The following is a 14556-nucleotide window of genomic DNA, read 5'->3' on the forward strand; positions in this document are numbered from 1 at the left end:
GTTTGTAAATTTACAAGAAATGGTTGGCTTCTGGATATTTTGAAATTAAAGTCGACTGACGACAGCTAGAACGTGGGATGTGAGAGAAAGGGAGGTGTCAAAGCCGATTCCAAAGTTTTTGATTTGGACACCTAGAAAAATGGAGTTGTCAAGACGGTGCCAGAAGTAGACCAGGGGCGTAGATGAGCAATTTGTGTGCAGGTATGGTACCTTTGAGATGTCCATTACATATCAGGTGGAGATGAACCTGAAATTCAGGGATCATGGGTATGTCAATATACATGATATTTAAAGCCAGAAGTCTAAGAAGATTACAGGGGATTAAGTTTGATAGTGAAGATGTACAAATATTGAGTTTTGATGTCTCCAAAGTTAGGAGGTGGCTCCAGAGAGGAGAGGAGGGACCTTTGTCCCAAGAAGACTTAAAAGGAGTGGCTTGTGAAGTACCAGGAAAACCAAGGAAGTGTGCATAAAATTAAAGTAAAATGTAAGGGGGAAAAAATAAAGAAAAAATAAAGAAAGGAGGAGGGATTAATTTAGTCAAATGTTCCTGACAGATAAAGAAAGATGAGAACTTAAAATTGACCACTGGATTTAGCAATATGTACATCTTCACTGATTTTGACTGTTTTGGTGGAGCCGTTTGGGTGTTGTGATAGGTGTGACAGTCTGATTGAGTGCATTCAAGAGAGAATGGAATAAGATTTTTCTGGGCATTTGTACAAGGAAGCAGAGAAATTGGGATGGTAGAAGGAAGGAGGTAGAAAAATGGGAGAAAGAAAAAATACTTTTAAAGTTGGCAGGAACAATGCTGTACATAAGGAAAAACTCATGGTACTGACAAAAGGAAGTGGATCCTAGGCATGAAAAACAAATTATTGAGATAGATGATGGAGTGAATAAGAAAAATCAGAGGTACTGTTGATAGTTTGGTTTTTTTTCAGAAGTTCAAATATAATAGAGAAGAGAAAGAGAAAAGTTTGCCTATTGTTTTTCAAGGTTATACCATAACATGTTTTTCTTCCTTTCTTTCTTTTTTTTTTTTTTTTTTTGTTCTATTGGGAATAATCTAGTAGAGAATATTTAGCATTAGATTGGAGGGAAGGCATAGCTAAAAGAAATATGTCTTTGAGAAAACAAGAGAAGTTTGAATTCAGAGCCACAACTTTACTTTCTTATGCTCTTGGTTAAAAAAAAAAAAAAAAAAAAAAAAAAAAAAAAAAAAAAAGATATACAACATACCGGTGCTATTATATATTTACATTTTCTTTAGGGTTAGGATGTATCCATTGCATTTGGTGTTTCCTGAAATAGACACTCTAAAATCTAGATTACAGGATATTAGAAAATTGGTGATATTTGGGTAATACTTCACTGAGTTGTTAGACTTCTTTTAGATGAGAAAATACATCTGATTGCATTTGTATATATCATTAAATATCACTGCCTTATAGTCTATGCCTTTCTTACATATTTATTCTATAAGCCACAGGTACACAGAATTGAAACCTAGATTAATAGTTCTTGGTATTTGACACACTTTCATTATTGGCTGATACATAACCTTCTTTTTATACATCCTTTCATCTATTCAATCATTTATTAAAATATAATAAACATACCAGTTAAACCACCAACCAGCACAAAGTGTAGGACTTGGACAAGTTTTATTCTGCTCTGTGGTCTCCTCCATCCTATCTTCCCCACCCAAAGTAACCATGATTTTAAGTCCTTTTAAAATTCTTAGTTTTCCTTTGAATGTCATTTTAGGTTGACTTCTTTATTTTAAAAGTTTATTTTAAATATTTAATTGTTTTGAACTTGCTATATATAATCTTTTGATGCTTTTAACTTAATTATATATTGCTAAAAATCATTCTTATTGTTGCATATTGCAATAGATCATTCATTTTGACTGCTGTGTGATATTCCCATTGCATAGAAACCAGCTTATTCATCTGCTCTGTTGGCAGTAGGCTTTTTGCTTGTTTCCAAGATTGTGGTGCTGTGAATATCCTGGCCCAAATTTCCTGCTGTAAATGTGCAAGAGTTTCTTTTGCATATATATCAAGGAATGGATTTTCTGGATCTTAGTGTAAGTGGGAGTTGACAAGATAATGCCAAACTATTTTTCATGATGAGTTTACAAAATCAACTCCCATTTACAGTTTACAATGAACATGACATTCAGGATCCAGATACCCTCTTTAACACAAGATATATATATCTTGAAATGGTATTTCTTAAAATGGCATTTTATTGTGAAATGATTTGAATTTTTCTGATTCTCACTATGCTCTAATGTGGTTGAATATCTTTTCCAATCTTTATTGGCTATGATAATTTTCTTTCTGTGAATTACTTGTTTTTATTGTTTGCCAATATTTTATTTTTGTTGTTGTTCATACTTTTTTTATTGATTTGATGGTTGTAATTATTTACAAAGTAGACCAGGATTGATGGATTATATGACATGGGAGGCACTAATCTTTAATGTCTTCTAAGTGAAAGAAACTTCTAGAACTTTATAGTGTTTTCTGCTTTCTCAGTGAATCAATGGATATCTCTCGTCTTTGTTTAGTATTCAGGAAGGCTCGTATATGTATATTTTGTAAATGACAAGCGAAGAGATTTCTTTATGTATTTCATTTAGGATTCCTTGTTGTATCGCTTCAAGTGTCTTCATTTTTGGAGATATGTCACTAGTATTTTGTAAGGTGATGGTGGATGTGTGATGTAGGTGGCTGGATAATTAGAAATGTTTCCTCAAGTGCATGGCTGGAAAGGCAATATGGAAAATAAGGATGGACTAGTTTCAAGATCAGCAAAAGACCCTAGGCTTTCTCATGATGTAGCAGCAAATTAGACATCATTATTGGAGATGAAATTTCAAAAATGATTCCACCCTTTAACCATATCTGTACTGCTAAAATTAAGTAAATTGGGAAATTATCTGATTCATTGTTAATTGCCTTCCCTCTTTCCCAGCAAGTTAGACTCATTAATTAGATGGGAATATTTCCCTGAATTTGATCTTGCTGGTCTTGGCTCTTTCTTTCCCAAAAACTGTTGAATCATCTTGTTTGCCTTACAGACTGTCAACCATATTTTCGGTATTAAAAAATGTATCCCTACTACCAACAAAGTAGAATTGTAAACTAAAAGATGTCTTTAATGTTGTACAAATGCATACCAAATTATGGGAAGAAATCCTTCCAAGCTCAAAATTATCTGGTTTCCATGTAATTATACTCTTAGTAAGGTTGATTTGAACATCCTAAACTGTCGTATTAGGGGAGGTGTCTCTAAGAGTTATTCTTAATTACATGGTGACCATTATTCATTGACGATTTATCAGCGGCCTTATACATTTAAAACCTGTGATTGGTCCTGCCAGAGGATACAAATACAAATAAGACACAGTTTCTAAAAATGGGAAATATTTTTAGTTTAATTGCTGTGGAAAGTAATTCTGTTAATTTTTTCTTTTGATGGGTTTTTAAATCACTACTGGGATGATATTAGGAGCATGATGAAACACAGTTATTCAACGCCTAATACGTGCAAGGCGTTGTGCTAGTTTGAGACTTCAAAAACGATTAAGATTTTGCCTTTGCTGTTACAGATAGAAAGACGCAGGCAGTATGCAGTAATAGGAATAATAGTAAAGACGTGAAAAGCACTGTGAGAAAATACTTTAGAAACTAACGAACAAAGCAGGAAATGTAGGTATAGCATGTTATATTCTAGATATGAAATTCTACATTTGCTTAAGTAATTAATGGTTTATTATTGGTGATGTTATATAGTATAGTAAAGCTAGCACATGCTTTGGAGATCAATATAAGGGGATTAGAATTCTGGCTCTATCATACATTATTTAGTCTCTGTGAACTCAGTTTCCAGATCCATAACATTCTCATGAGGATAGTGCCTTTGGAGGGTGTCGTGAAGATTACATGAAATAGTATATGGGAAGAACCTAATAACCTACCTGGCAAATAATTGATCTTTAATAAATAGTAATTATTGTAACTTTGCTTATTGTTCTTTGGAAAACACCCACACCCTGTGAGCACACCTGCCCCTCAATCTGTCCAGTCTTCAACCCCACTGCCACATCCCTAGTCCAAGCTGTTATCACCAACTCTCAACTTGACCATTGTCAGAATAATTTTGTAAAATATATAATCTAATCATATAAACTCCCTTACTTCAAACCCTCAGTGGTCTCCCAGTGATTACGGGATACAAATCAAACTTCTTATCACAACCTGCAAGTAAAGACAGAGACAGACTGAATTATCAGAAGAAGAAAGCTCCAAGAAAAAACATAGGAAAAACGATTAACCTTTGGGTTCTCTAAGGCTGCCATAACAAAGTACCACAGACTGGGTGGCTTAAACAATAGGAAATTAATTTTTCACAGTTCTGGAGATAACAAAGTATAGGCAAAATTGATTTCTTCTAAGTCCTCTCTCCTTGGCTTATATATGGCCATCTTCTGTCCATGTTCACATTGTCTCTGCTCTGTGTGTGTGTGTGTGTGTGTGTGTGTCCTAATCTACACTTCTGATACGGTCACAGTCATATTGGATTAGGGCCCACCCTAGTAACCTCATTTTAACGTTAGTGTCTCTTTAAAAAGTGTATGTCCAAATATGATCACATTCTGAGGTACCAAGAATTAAGACTTCATCATAGGATTTTGGAGGGAATACAATTTAGCTCATAACAATACTCTATGTAGCTCCCCATCTTTTACTGATATATTTACAACTTATTTTCCATGTAGTTTTAACTACAGTCACCATAGCATATATTATAAGTGTGTTGCTTAAAACATGCTGCTTTTTAGAATACGAGTTCGGGGGTAGGTGTTCTATCCACTGTACCCTGGTTTTCATTCTATCTTTGTGACTTTTATTTATCATCATTCTGTCCCTCCCTTGCTTTGCTTCAGCCCCACTGGCCCCCTTTCTAGTCCCTGAATACACTCAGCCCTTTTCCTGTCTTTGATCTTGTCCTCTTGCAGTTCTCTCTGCCTGGAATCCAGCTTCCCGAGCTCTTGCAAGGGCTCATGCTCATTCTCCAAGTTTGAGTTTAAAAGTCACTGCTTTGAAGAAGCAGCTGTGACTGCAAATCAGGAATGGCCTTCCCAGTCTCTCACTCTCTTACCATCCTGTATTTTTCCTCTTAGAAATGATAGCATTCTGTCATTTAGTTTATCATTTTACTACTGTATTCATACTCTGGCTGCCCCAATGGCATGTTAGCTCTTTGAGGCAGGGAATTCCTGAGTCTTGTTTACCAATGTAGCATCAGAGCCTAGCAGGGAACCCAACACACAACTGGCACTCATTCAATAAACGTTTATTGAATGAATGTCTGAAGGAAATCCCTTTACCAATCAAATGTTTTTAGGATCTCACTCGGTCTCAAAGATCCATAGGAACATATAAGGCAAATACTGAATCATGAATGTCACAAATACTAAGGTTATAATTTTGAACACAAAACATTATTCAAGAATCATTGAGAAAGTAGCGTGTTATGCAAGAATTGGAAAATGTTCATTCTTATCATGGAATCATTGTAACTATAGAACTACAAGAATTAGCATACACCCACACACTTTAAAATAAATGTATAAGGAAAAATATCATTGGCCTAATTCTTTTCTCTCCTAGACTCCTCGCTCACCTGAAATACCTGTGATATTAATATTTTATAGCACACGGTGTTGTAAATACTATCCTAGAAAACAGATGAACACTGTAAAATAGAGTAAAGTGAACAGCCTCAGCTAGGAACTTGTTAGAAATGCAAATTGTGAGGCCACACCTTATGCCTATACTAAATCAGCATATCCAGGTGTGGAGTTCAACAATCTGTGTTTTAACAGATATATCAGAACCACTTCCCTAAACCGATCATCAAAGTAACTTTTGATTTCTCAAGAATCTTGTCAAATAGTCTAGTTGCCAGGACATAACCAACCTTAATTATTCGAGTAACTTATCACCACTTGCCCTGACTTGCAATGACATAGTGTTTCTGCTTTTTAATACTCTGGCAATTGTCCTTAAGAAACTAACATAGTGATTTGTTTCACTGTTGAACCTATTTGAGTGAAATTGCTATCTTCTAGGGTTCAGCACATATTACCTGCTTCCTGGACTACCTAACTATTCCTGAAACAATTTGACATTAATGAGCTTATTACTACCATGTTTTGCTGTTGTTTTCTCCAATTTTCATTCAAATAAAAGTCTAATTAACTTTTCTGCTTTCCATAAATGCAGTGTTGAAAAAATTAAATCTCATGATAGATAAGCCCGATCCAGACTTTTTCTCTTACTATACTGCCTAAGGCTTTATTTTTCTTAGGATATTTATTCAATAAGGAATTTTCTCATTCTCCCTCGAGCTACCTTTCTTTGTGTGGATCAATCTTCATTCTTTAGAAGAAGAAATATTCTGATTCATTTTTATGAGGATAACTTTAGAACTAGGGCATTAAGTAATACCAATTTCTCTTTGCCTTTTTTTTTTTAGCATGAATCCCATTTCCCAAGCAAGAATCCAAGTGAGAAATTATTTCATCTTTATAGCAGATATCATTCTTCCTATGGAATATCTAGCCTCTGGCTATACAGTATTATAAACCGTTGTTTAAGGAAGTTATGTTCAAGTGGCAACAATTTTTATATTTTTGTTTGTATTAAAATGCTATTTTATACATAATAATGACTATTATCATTATTGAGCATATTCTATTCTAGAGACTGGGAAAATGATTTACAAGTATTATCGCAATTAATACTCATTAATATCTTTACCTATGGGGATATATGACTTGAAGATGTTAGAACCAAAAGTGAACTCCAAACTTTCTGATTTTAAGTTTCATGCTAAACTCAGATTGTGCTAAACCCGGATTGTGTTCCCTAGTCTAAAATCTATGTTAGCCATATTGTCATTATGCTCCCACATTTCTCTTCTGCCAAAACACCTATGTGCTTCATGAACTAGTCTTATTTAGATACAGGAAAGAGTCTCAATAGGGGCCATTGTCAGAAGCAAAGGGAACCTCATATGGAATGAGTACTTTCATGAGATAGTCGCTTTGCTGAGCATCTTATTTCAGCAATTTCATTTGATCGCTATCAAAATCTTGCCTGATGGTTGTGGTTGCTACTATTGAGGAGTTAAATAACTTGCACAAGGTTGTACAGTTAGTAGGTGGCAGAGCATAAGTAGCTGTCACTTATAAAAAAGTTTGTCTTTGATTCCAATCAGTAGTGGATGGTGTGCCTTTTGATAAAGGTGACATGAATCATTTTTAAAATTATTTACTGGTATCCTCAACTCTCCAAGGATACAGCCCTTACAGCTGTTATGATTTTTCTCTTCTTTGCTCCTGTGGCCACACTTCCCCTTTTTAACAGCTCACTTCTTTATAGAGGCCAATCAGATGGTGGACTATAAAATATCACAAAGGTTAAAAACTTTTGTGTCTCTGCATTGCCTGTTGTAACAGTGTCCAGGGGTGATGTATATTTAAGAAAGGTTCCTGGTAAGTAATTAGGGTTTCTTTTTGCCTGTAAGTAAACACTGCTTTCTGGTTTTGTTGTGCTTTGGTCTACATTTTTTTGTAGAGATTCATTATCTCACTGAAAATTTAAGATGCTTATAGAAACATGATATATCATATCTGTATTTACTCTGTAATTATCTAACCATCCAAGCCTGTAAAATTGGTAATTATTTTTTCCACACTTATTCACTTCATACCCGCTAGGTCCTGTTACAGAAGTGAAAACTGACATATATGTCACCAGCTTTGGACCTGTTTCTGACGTTGAAATGGTAGGTATTTTCGAAGTTTAATTTACCTTTTGAGTCTTGAAGAAAACATGTAGAAAAGAGGGCAATTAATATTTATTTCGTTGTCAATCACGCAAAGCCAGAAACCCAAAGAACCCCTAATTAAACTTAAGAATGTATAAAGAGTAAGACATTGAATCTCGTTCAATTTGCATTTCAGCTGTAACATTTGAGTGCTTGTTGATTTAGGGTCATTCTAAACAAAGAGAAGAACTTTCCTATTATTGGTTCCTATAGCACAACCTGGGGTGTAGCTTTTTTTGTTTTTGTTTTGTCTTTTCTTCTTCTTTCTTTCTTTCTTTCTTTCTTTCTTTCTTTCTTTCTTTCTTTCTTTTCCTTCCTTCCTTCCTTCCTTCCTTCCTTCCTTCCTTCCTTCCTTCCTTCCTTCCTTCCCTCCTTCATTTCTTTCTTTCTTTCTTTCTTTCTTTCTTTCTTTCTTTCTTTCTTTCTTTCTTTCTTTCTTTCTTTCTCTCTCTCTCTCTCTCTTTCTTTCTTTCTTTCTTTCTTTCTTTCTTTCTTTCTTTCTTTCTTTCTTTCTTTCTCTCTCTCTCTCTCTCCTTCCTTCCTTCCTTCCTTCCTTCCTTCCTTCCTTCCTTCCTTCCTTCCTTCCTTCCTTCCTTCCTTCCTTCCTTCCAGATGGAGTTTCACTCTTATTGCCCAGGCTGGAGTACAATGGCGCAGTTTCTGCTCACTGCAACCTCCACCTGCTAGGTTCAAGTGATTCTCCTGCCTCAACCTCCTGAGTACCTGGGATTGCAGGTGTGCGCCACCACGCCTAGCTAATTCTGCGTTTTTAGTAGAGACAGTGTGTCTCCATGTTGGTCAGGCTGGTCTCGAACTTCTGAGCTCAGGTGATCCTTTCGCCTCAGTTTTCCAAAGTGCTGGGATTACAGGCATGAGCCACCGTGCCAGGTTGTTTTTTGTTTAGGAAACTATTGGGGGGGAGAAAATTAGAGATGATAATTAGTTTCAGTATGAACTAGTTGTGTACACTATTTTGTAGTTTTCGTTGTATTTAGTATTTCATGCTGATCTAATTGCTTGCTGCCCATCCTAGCCCTTCTCCCTCCTTCTCATTCATGTTTAAGAGCTTAGAATACCAAGCACTGGTCAGGAAGAATTCATTCATACAGTTGTGCTATCCTATATTAAATATACTTAGTTTACATGACAAAAAACTTTAGTTTATTCCTTGATCTAAAGCTCCTAGTAATTCGAAACCCTTGAGTTATTTGACTAATTTTAATAAACTTTGTGAAAGTAAAATATCTTTTACACATATTACTTGGTCTTTAAAATGCCTAAAATTACATGATTAATTATGCATGATACTTTTTACACATTAACTGATTTTTGCTATCTGGTCTAAAGTAAAACACAGCTGTAACTACCTAGTACTGGTGGTTTTCTTAAATTATAGCAAATGTATTATTAGATAATGAGTATGTGTGGTAATTTATTTCTCTTATGAATGCAGAAGATGAAGACATCAGGATGGATAAAAGTTACTCTAATTGCTGAGAATCTTTTTGCTCCATTGATTCAAGATCATTCCTGCTCCTATTAATTTTATTTGCAATGATCTTTTTTATGAGCATGAAGGAGGACAGAATGTAATGCATTATTTTCACATACTTATATGTAGTCATTTGTGACTTAAATATGTTCCAAAATAATTGCCCTAGGAATACACAATGGATGTGTTCTTCAGACAGACATGGATTGACAAAAGACTAAAATATGATGGCCCCATTGAAATTTTGAGATTGAACAATATGATGGTAACAAAAGTATGGACCCCTGATACTTTCTTCAGGAATGGAAAGAAATCTGTCTCACATAATATGACAGCTCCAAATAAGCTTTTTAGAATTATGAGAAATGGTACTATTTTATACACAATGAGGTAATCTTTTTTTTTTTTACTTCTTCCCTTTCTTTTTTATTCTTTTCTTTCCTTCCTTCCTTCTTTCCTTCCTTCCTTCCTTCCTTCCTTCCTTCCTTCCTTCCTTCCTTCCTTCCTTCCTCCTTCCCTCCTTCCCTTCCTTCCTTTTCTTCCCTCCTTTCTTCCTTCCTCCTTCCCTCCTTTCCTTCCTATTTTAGAATCTAAAATCATAATTATTTTTTTAAAAGGGTTGATTTTATGTAATTGCATTTTTCATCATAGACTCACCATAAGTGCGGAGTGTCCCATGAGATTGGTGGATTTTCCCATGGATGGTCATGCATGCCCTTTGAAATTCGGGAGTTGTAAGTTATGATAAAAATTTTGTTAGAATTTATGATTACCTCATGCAAGCTGATATTTACATATGTATTTTATTTTTCATAATCCAACATTTAAGTCATGGTCCATAACAAAAACTGCCCGGTTTTATTTCTGGAGATTTCATTAACTATTATTTTATAATAAAGAAATAAAAACAACCTCCTTTCCCCACAACAAACAAAAACCTATTTAACAGATAATCTAAGTACTCTTAGTCACAATTGACTGGTGATCAGTGGTGAAATTTAGGGACCTCTGAACTCTACATGTTGGTAATGTTACACAGAAAGTACAAATTATATAGGTAAATATATATATATAATTTATTTAATTATAATATATATCACTTTGGAGAGATAGATGATTGATTGATAGATAGATAGATAGATAGATAGATAGATAGATAGACAGATATTCTATTGTAAGCAGAGTCCTTCACAGCCAACTTGGAGGAAGTCCTTAAAAGGTTCAGAGCTTCCTGACATCGTATAGCTTGAAATGACAGAAGCAAGCACTGCTGGTATAACAGTGACTGAAGCATAGCAAAAGCATGGTAGGGGTGTGGTCTGAGATAATATAATGCCTTATATACCACATTAAGGAGTTTGCATTCTATCTAAAAGCTATGGGAAGCCTTTCAAAGGTTTGATGAAACAATGCAGCTTTCTTTGACATTTTACAGTTCCACTTCTACTTTTTTTAGAATGGGTGGTAGAGAGACTGGAGTGGAAGCAGCAGAGAAATGGAGGCTGTTGTTTTAGTACAAGCAAATATGGCAGTGGCTTAGACTAGGATGGTACTAGAGGAGAAACTGTGAAATAGATACGTTTGGGAAATTTTGTAGAAATGAAGGCAACAGGATGAGATGAATGGATAGAAAATAATATGAGATTCCTTCCCTTAAGGTCCCTTCTCTGAGATGGCAGCAAAATGTGATTGCCTTTTCTAAGGTCTGCCTCACATTTTCAATTCAATCAGAATCTACCAAAAATAGATGCTGGCTTTTACTATTGCTTCAGATTCTTAGTTGCACTGATTTTGAAACTGTTGCCTGCTGTTATCATCGCTCATTGCTTAACTTAATGAGAATCGACAGTCACTATTCTTTTTATAACCCTTAGTAATCACAATATTCAGTGGGCTAACTTGAAGCCAGGGAAAGTAATATGTTCTCTTACCAATAATTTAATGAGAGAAGATAAAGGCAGAAAAATACATAGACAGTGTGATCTCATTGGGGCCAGAATTAAAATCCATTTGTGCTGTAATCATTCAAATTTTACCCAAATTAGTTCTCACGTAGAGGAAGTCCTTTTCACTCCCTGCATCCCAACCTCTAGTTCTCAGAAAAAGCCCTCTTCAGAAGGACTTGAACATAGTTAGTGTTCAATCAGAGTTGGTATAAAATAAAGAAATTGCACATTGGAAGCGGATGTTTTTGGATTGGGAATTAAAAAGAGAGGCACACCATACTCAGCAGGTAAGGATTTTTAATTACTCTGGAAAGAGGGAAAAATAACACTATTTAAACCCCCATGCTTACAATTCAGAGGAATTAGAAAAACCAGGAAAGATAAAGGTCATTCTAGCAATGTAAGGGTAGCCAAGGGAAGGATACTTAATTTGCAATATCATAGACAAGAACATAGTATACAGAGGCTGTAACAGTTTACTGAAGTGTGAATATATTTCTGGAGATAAAGGCTGACAGATAATATAACTGAATGATGCTAAAATGACAACACAAGCCTCATTGTTTTGTAAGGTGCTCGTAAGTGTCAACTTCTTTCATAGAATGAAATTATTCCATTGAGGAGCTACTATGCTATAGCCATTTTAGGATGGTTTGGAGGGAGGTTGGCACACAATCCATTTTGGTTCTTTTGAACTTTCTTGTGTGTGAGCCAAGCTGTCTGTTATGGGTAGACTGGTAAGCAAGCAGCTGGTCTCCATTTGAACAGAGTGCCAAATAATAGAAATGGGCTTAAATTGCCACTGGGAGAGATTTGTTTAAGATGGAAGGGGAAATGTCCTGATTGTAAGAAATTAAAGGTAGTGGAATTGGTTGTATAATTATATTCCCTGGACAGCTTTACAAAAAACATAGCCAGTTGTCACTGTACAATGGTCCCCAAACACAGGGATATTGCCCAAAGGCAGAGTTTGGAAGAGGTGACGCCAGGGGAACTCTTCTAACAATAGAATTTGTTTGGTTTTGTTATTGTATTATTAAAGGCAGCACATGGTACGTTTCTAAATAGCAGAACTGTGTTAGGATGGTATTGGTCAAGCACTGGAAGTGAATTAGAAGTGAAAGAAGTAAGAGCTTGACAGTACGGTTTTGGTAGTTTAATATATCTGCTTTTGAACTGTTTATCCTACTAGCATGGACACACATCCAAGTGTATTGGTGCATATGTAGCATTTTAGATGCCTCAGTTTTAATATCTCCTCCTCCAATTATTCGGCATAAAAAATAAATGCTGTTGAGTTGCAAGGGTATTTACTTAATCTCTAGTTTTCTAAGTTTTAAACATGTTTGACTAAATTATAGTGAACGTTGTTTTCATTTATTCCATCTTTCTTGAACAAGTACTGTTTTTAAGTGTTGACCACTGATGCGGATGAAAAAGGAGCATCGACTCTAACCACATTCTGTGCTCTCTTTTAGATGCCTATCCAAAGAGTGAGATGATCTACACCTGGACACAAGGTCCTGAGAAATCAGTTGAAGTGCCAAAGGAGTCTTCCAGCTTAGTTCAATATGATTTGATTGGGCAAACTGTATCAAGTGAAACCATCAAATCGATTACGGGTGAGATGTGTAATAATTAAAGCTGATATGCTACTTGGTGTTAGCAATAGAGTTTTCTCCTGACTTTTTCATTGAAATAGTTATTTATTTTTTTCAGGAGAACAACAAACATTTTCCAGAAATAGAGTTGATGCATGAGTTACAGCTCATAATTTCTTTATATTTATAATCTTACTTTAGTTTAAAATAAATTCCGATTTAGTAAGATGCTAAAAGTGAGTTGGTTTTCGTATTCAGAAATGAAAGCCAGTAATCAAATATGTTAAAATTATTTTCACAAAATTATGTGGTAGGAAGTCTGATCTTGTTTTTTGTCTTTGCTTTGTTTTTGGTTTTGGTTTTTGATGATTTTTGTGGGGCTTTCCAAAAATTTTATTTTATCTTGCCCAATTTTATGGTGTCACCTTCTCTTGTTTTCTGAAAGTAAACAAAAATCTCAAGCTTAATTACAAAGTATATTATGGGTGTACATTAAAGTTATTTCATGAGTCGGGGGATGTTTATTTTTGATGATTCTTAGTCTCTCTTTTCTTTTGGAATGTGAATAGAAAGAATTACAGAATTTAGTTTTTAATCATTTTTAGTGGAAAAATTAGCTGATTATTGCTTGTTCTAAGACTGTTCCTTACATACACATGTCACCAGAAAAAAATATTTTTGATGATAGTTGTCTTAGTTTGTTTGGGCCGTCGTAACAAAACAACACAAACAGGGTGGCTCATAAACAACAGAAATTTACTTCTCATAGTTCAGGAGGCTGACAAGTCTAAGATGAGGTGCTATCAGATTCAGTGTTTGATGAGGACCTATTTCTTTGTTCACAGAATAGTACCTTCTATGAATAAGTCCTCACATGGGGACCCCCAAGGTGTAGGGAGTGGGTGTTCACACTGGGGCCTCTTTTATAAAGGCACTAATTCTATTCATAAACACTCCGTCATCATGGTTTAATCACCCCAAAGCCAACCTCTTATCATTACATTGACTATTATGTTTAAACATTTGAACTTTGAGGACCACAAACATTTAGGCCATAGCGATAGCTAAACTTTATTCGGCAATTACCATCTGACAGGCGCCCTTCTAAAATCTTTCCATGTATTTTTTCTCATAACCATCCCATGAAGTGGATACTACCATAACATTTATTTTATACATGAGAAAGGTTTAAGTACAATGTATTTGCCTAAGTCGTATAGCTAATAACTAGCAAAACCAAATTTCAAATCTAAGTGTTAACTTCTGAGTTTGTGTTCTTAAAAAGGTGTTGACTGACAGATAAAATGCTAAGATTGCATTAGTAGAAAATGAGTAGTTTTAAAAGGTGTTGACTGAGAGATAAAATGCTAAGATTGCATTAGTAGAAAGTGAGTAGTTTTAAGATCTGGAGTAAAGATGTGAGATAATGAAGTTTTTCCTTCTGTTTTAAGAAAAAATGGATAAAACAGTGTTGTGAAGGGATGATAAAGCTAAAATAGTCAAACTCAGAGCAGTGAGAGGAATGGTGGTAGTCAGGGGCCTCCGGGAGGAGGAAACAGGGAGATATTAGTCAAAGGCCATAGTATTTCTGTTATATAAGGTG

The 14556-nt window shown here is 35.1% G+C and overlaps 1 protein-coding gene across 1 annotated transcript in view; it reads left to right on the forward strand.

The window, feature by feature from the left end:
• Positions 1–14556, forward strand: part of GABRA4 (gamma-aminobutyric acid type A receptor subunit alpha4) — a 73711-nt gene that overhangs the window by 6523 nt on the left and 52632 nt on the right. The window contains exons 3-6 of the mRNA XM_008017485.3: positions 7805–7872; positions 9576–9796; positions 10058–10140; positions 12831–12974. Of these exons, the coding sequence (XP_008015676.2) occupies positions 7805–7872; positions 9576–9796; positions 10058–10140; positions 12831–12974 (516 nt within the window). The remainder of the gene's footprint in view (positions 1–7804; positions 7873–9575; positions 9797–10057; positions 10141–12830; positions 12975–14556) is intronic.

The sequence above is a fragment of the Chlorocebus sabaeus genome, chromosome 27, assembly GCF_047675955.1.
Source record: "Chlorocebus sabaeus isolate Y175 chromosome 27, mChlSab1.0.hap1, whole genome shotgun sequence".
Lineage (NCBI taxonomy): Eukaryota > Metazoa > Chordata > Mammalia > Primates > Cercopithecidae > Chlorocebus > Chlorocebus sabaeus.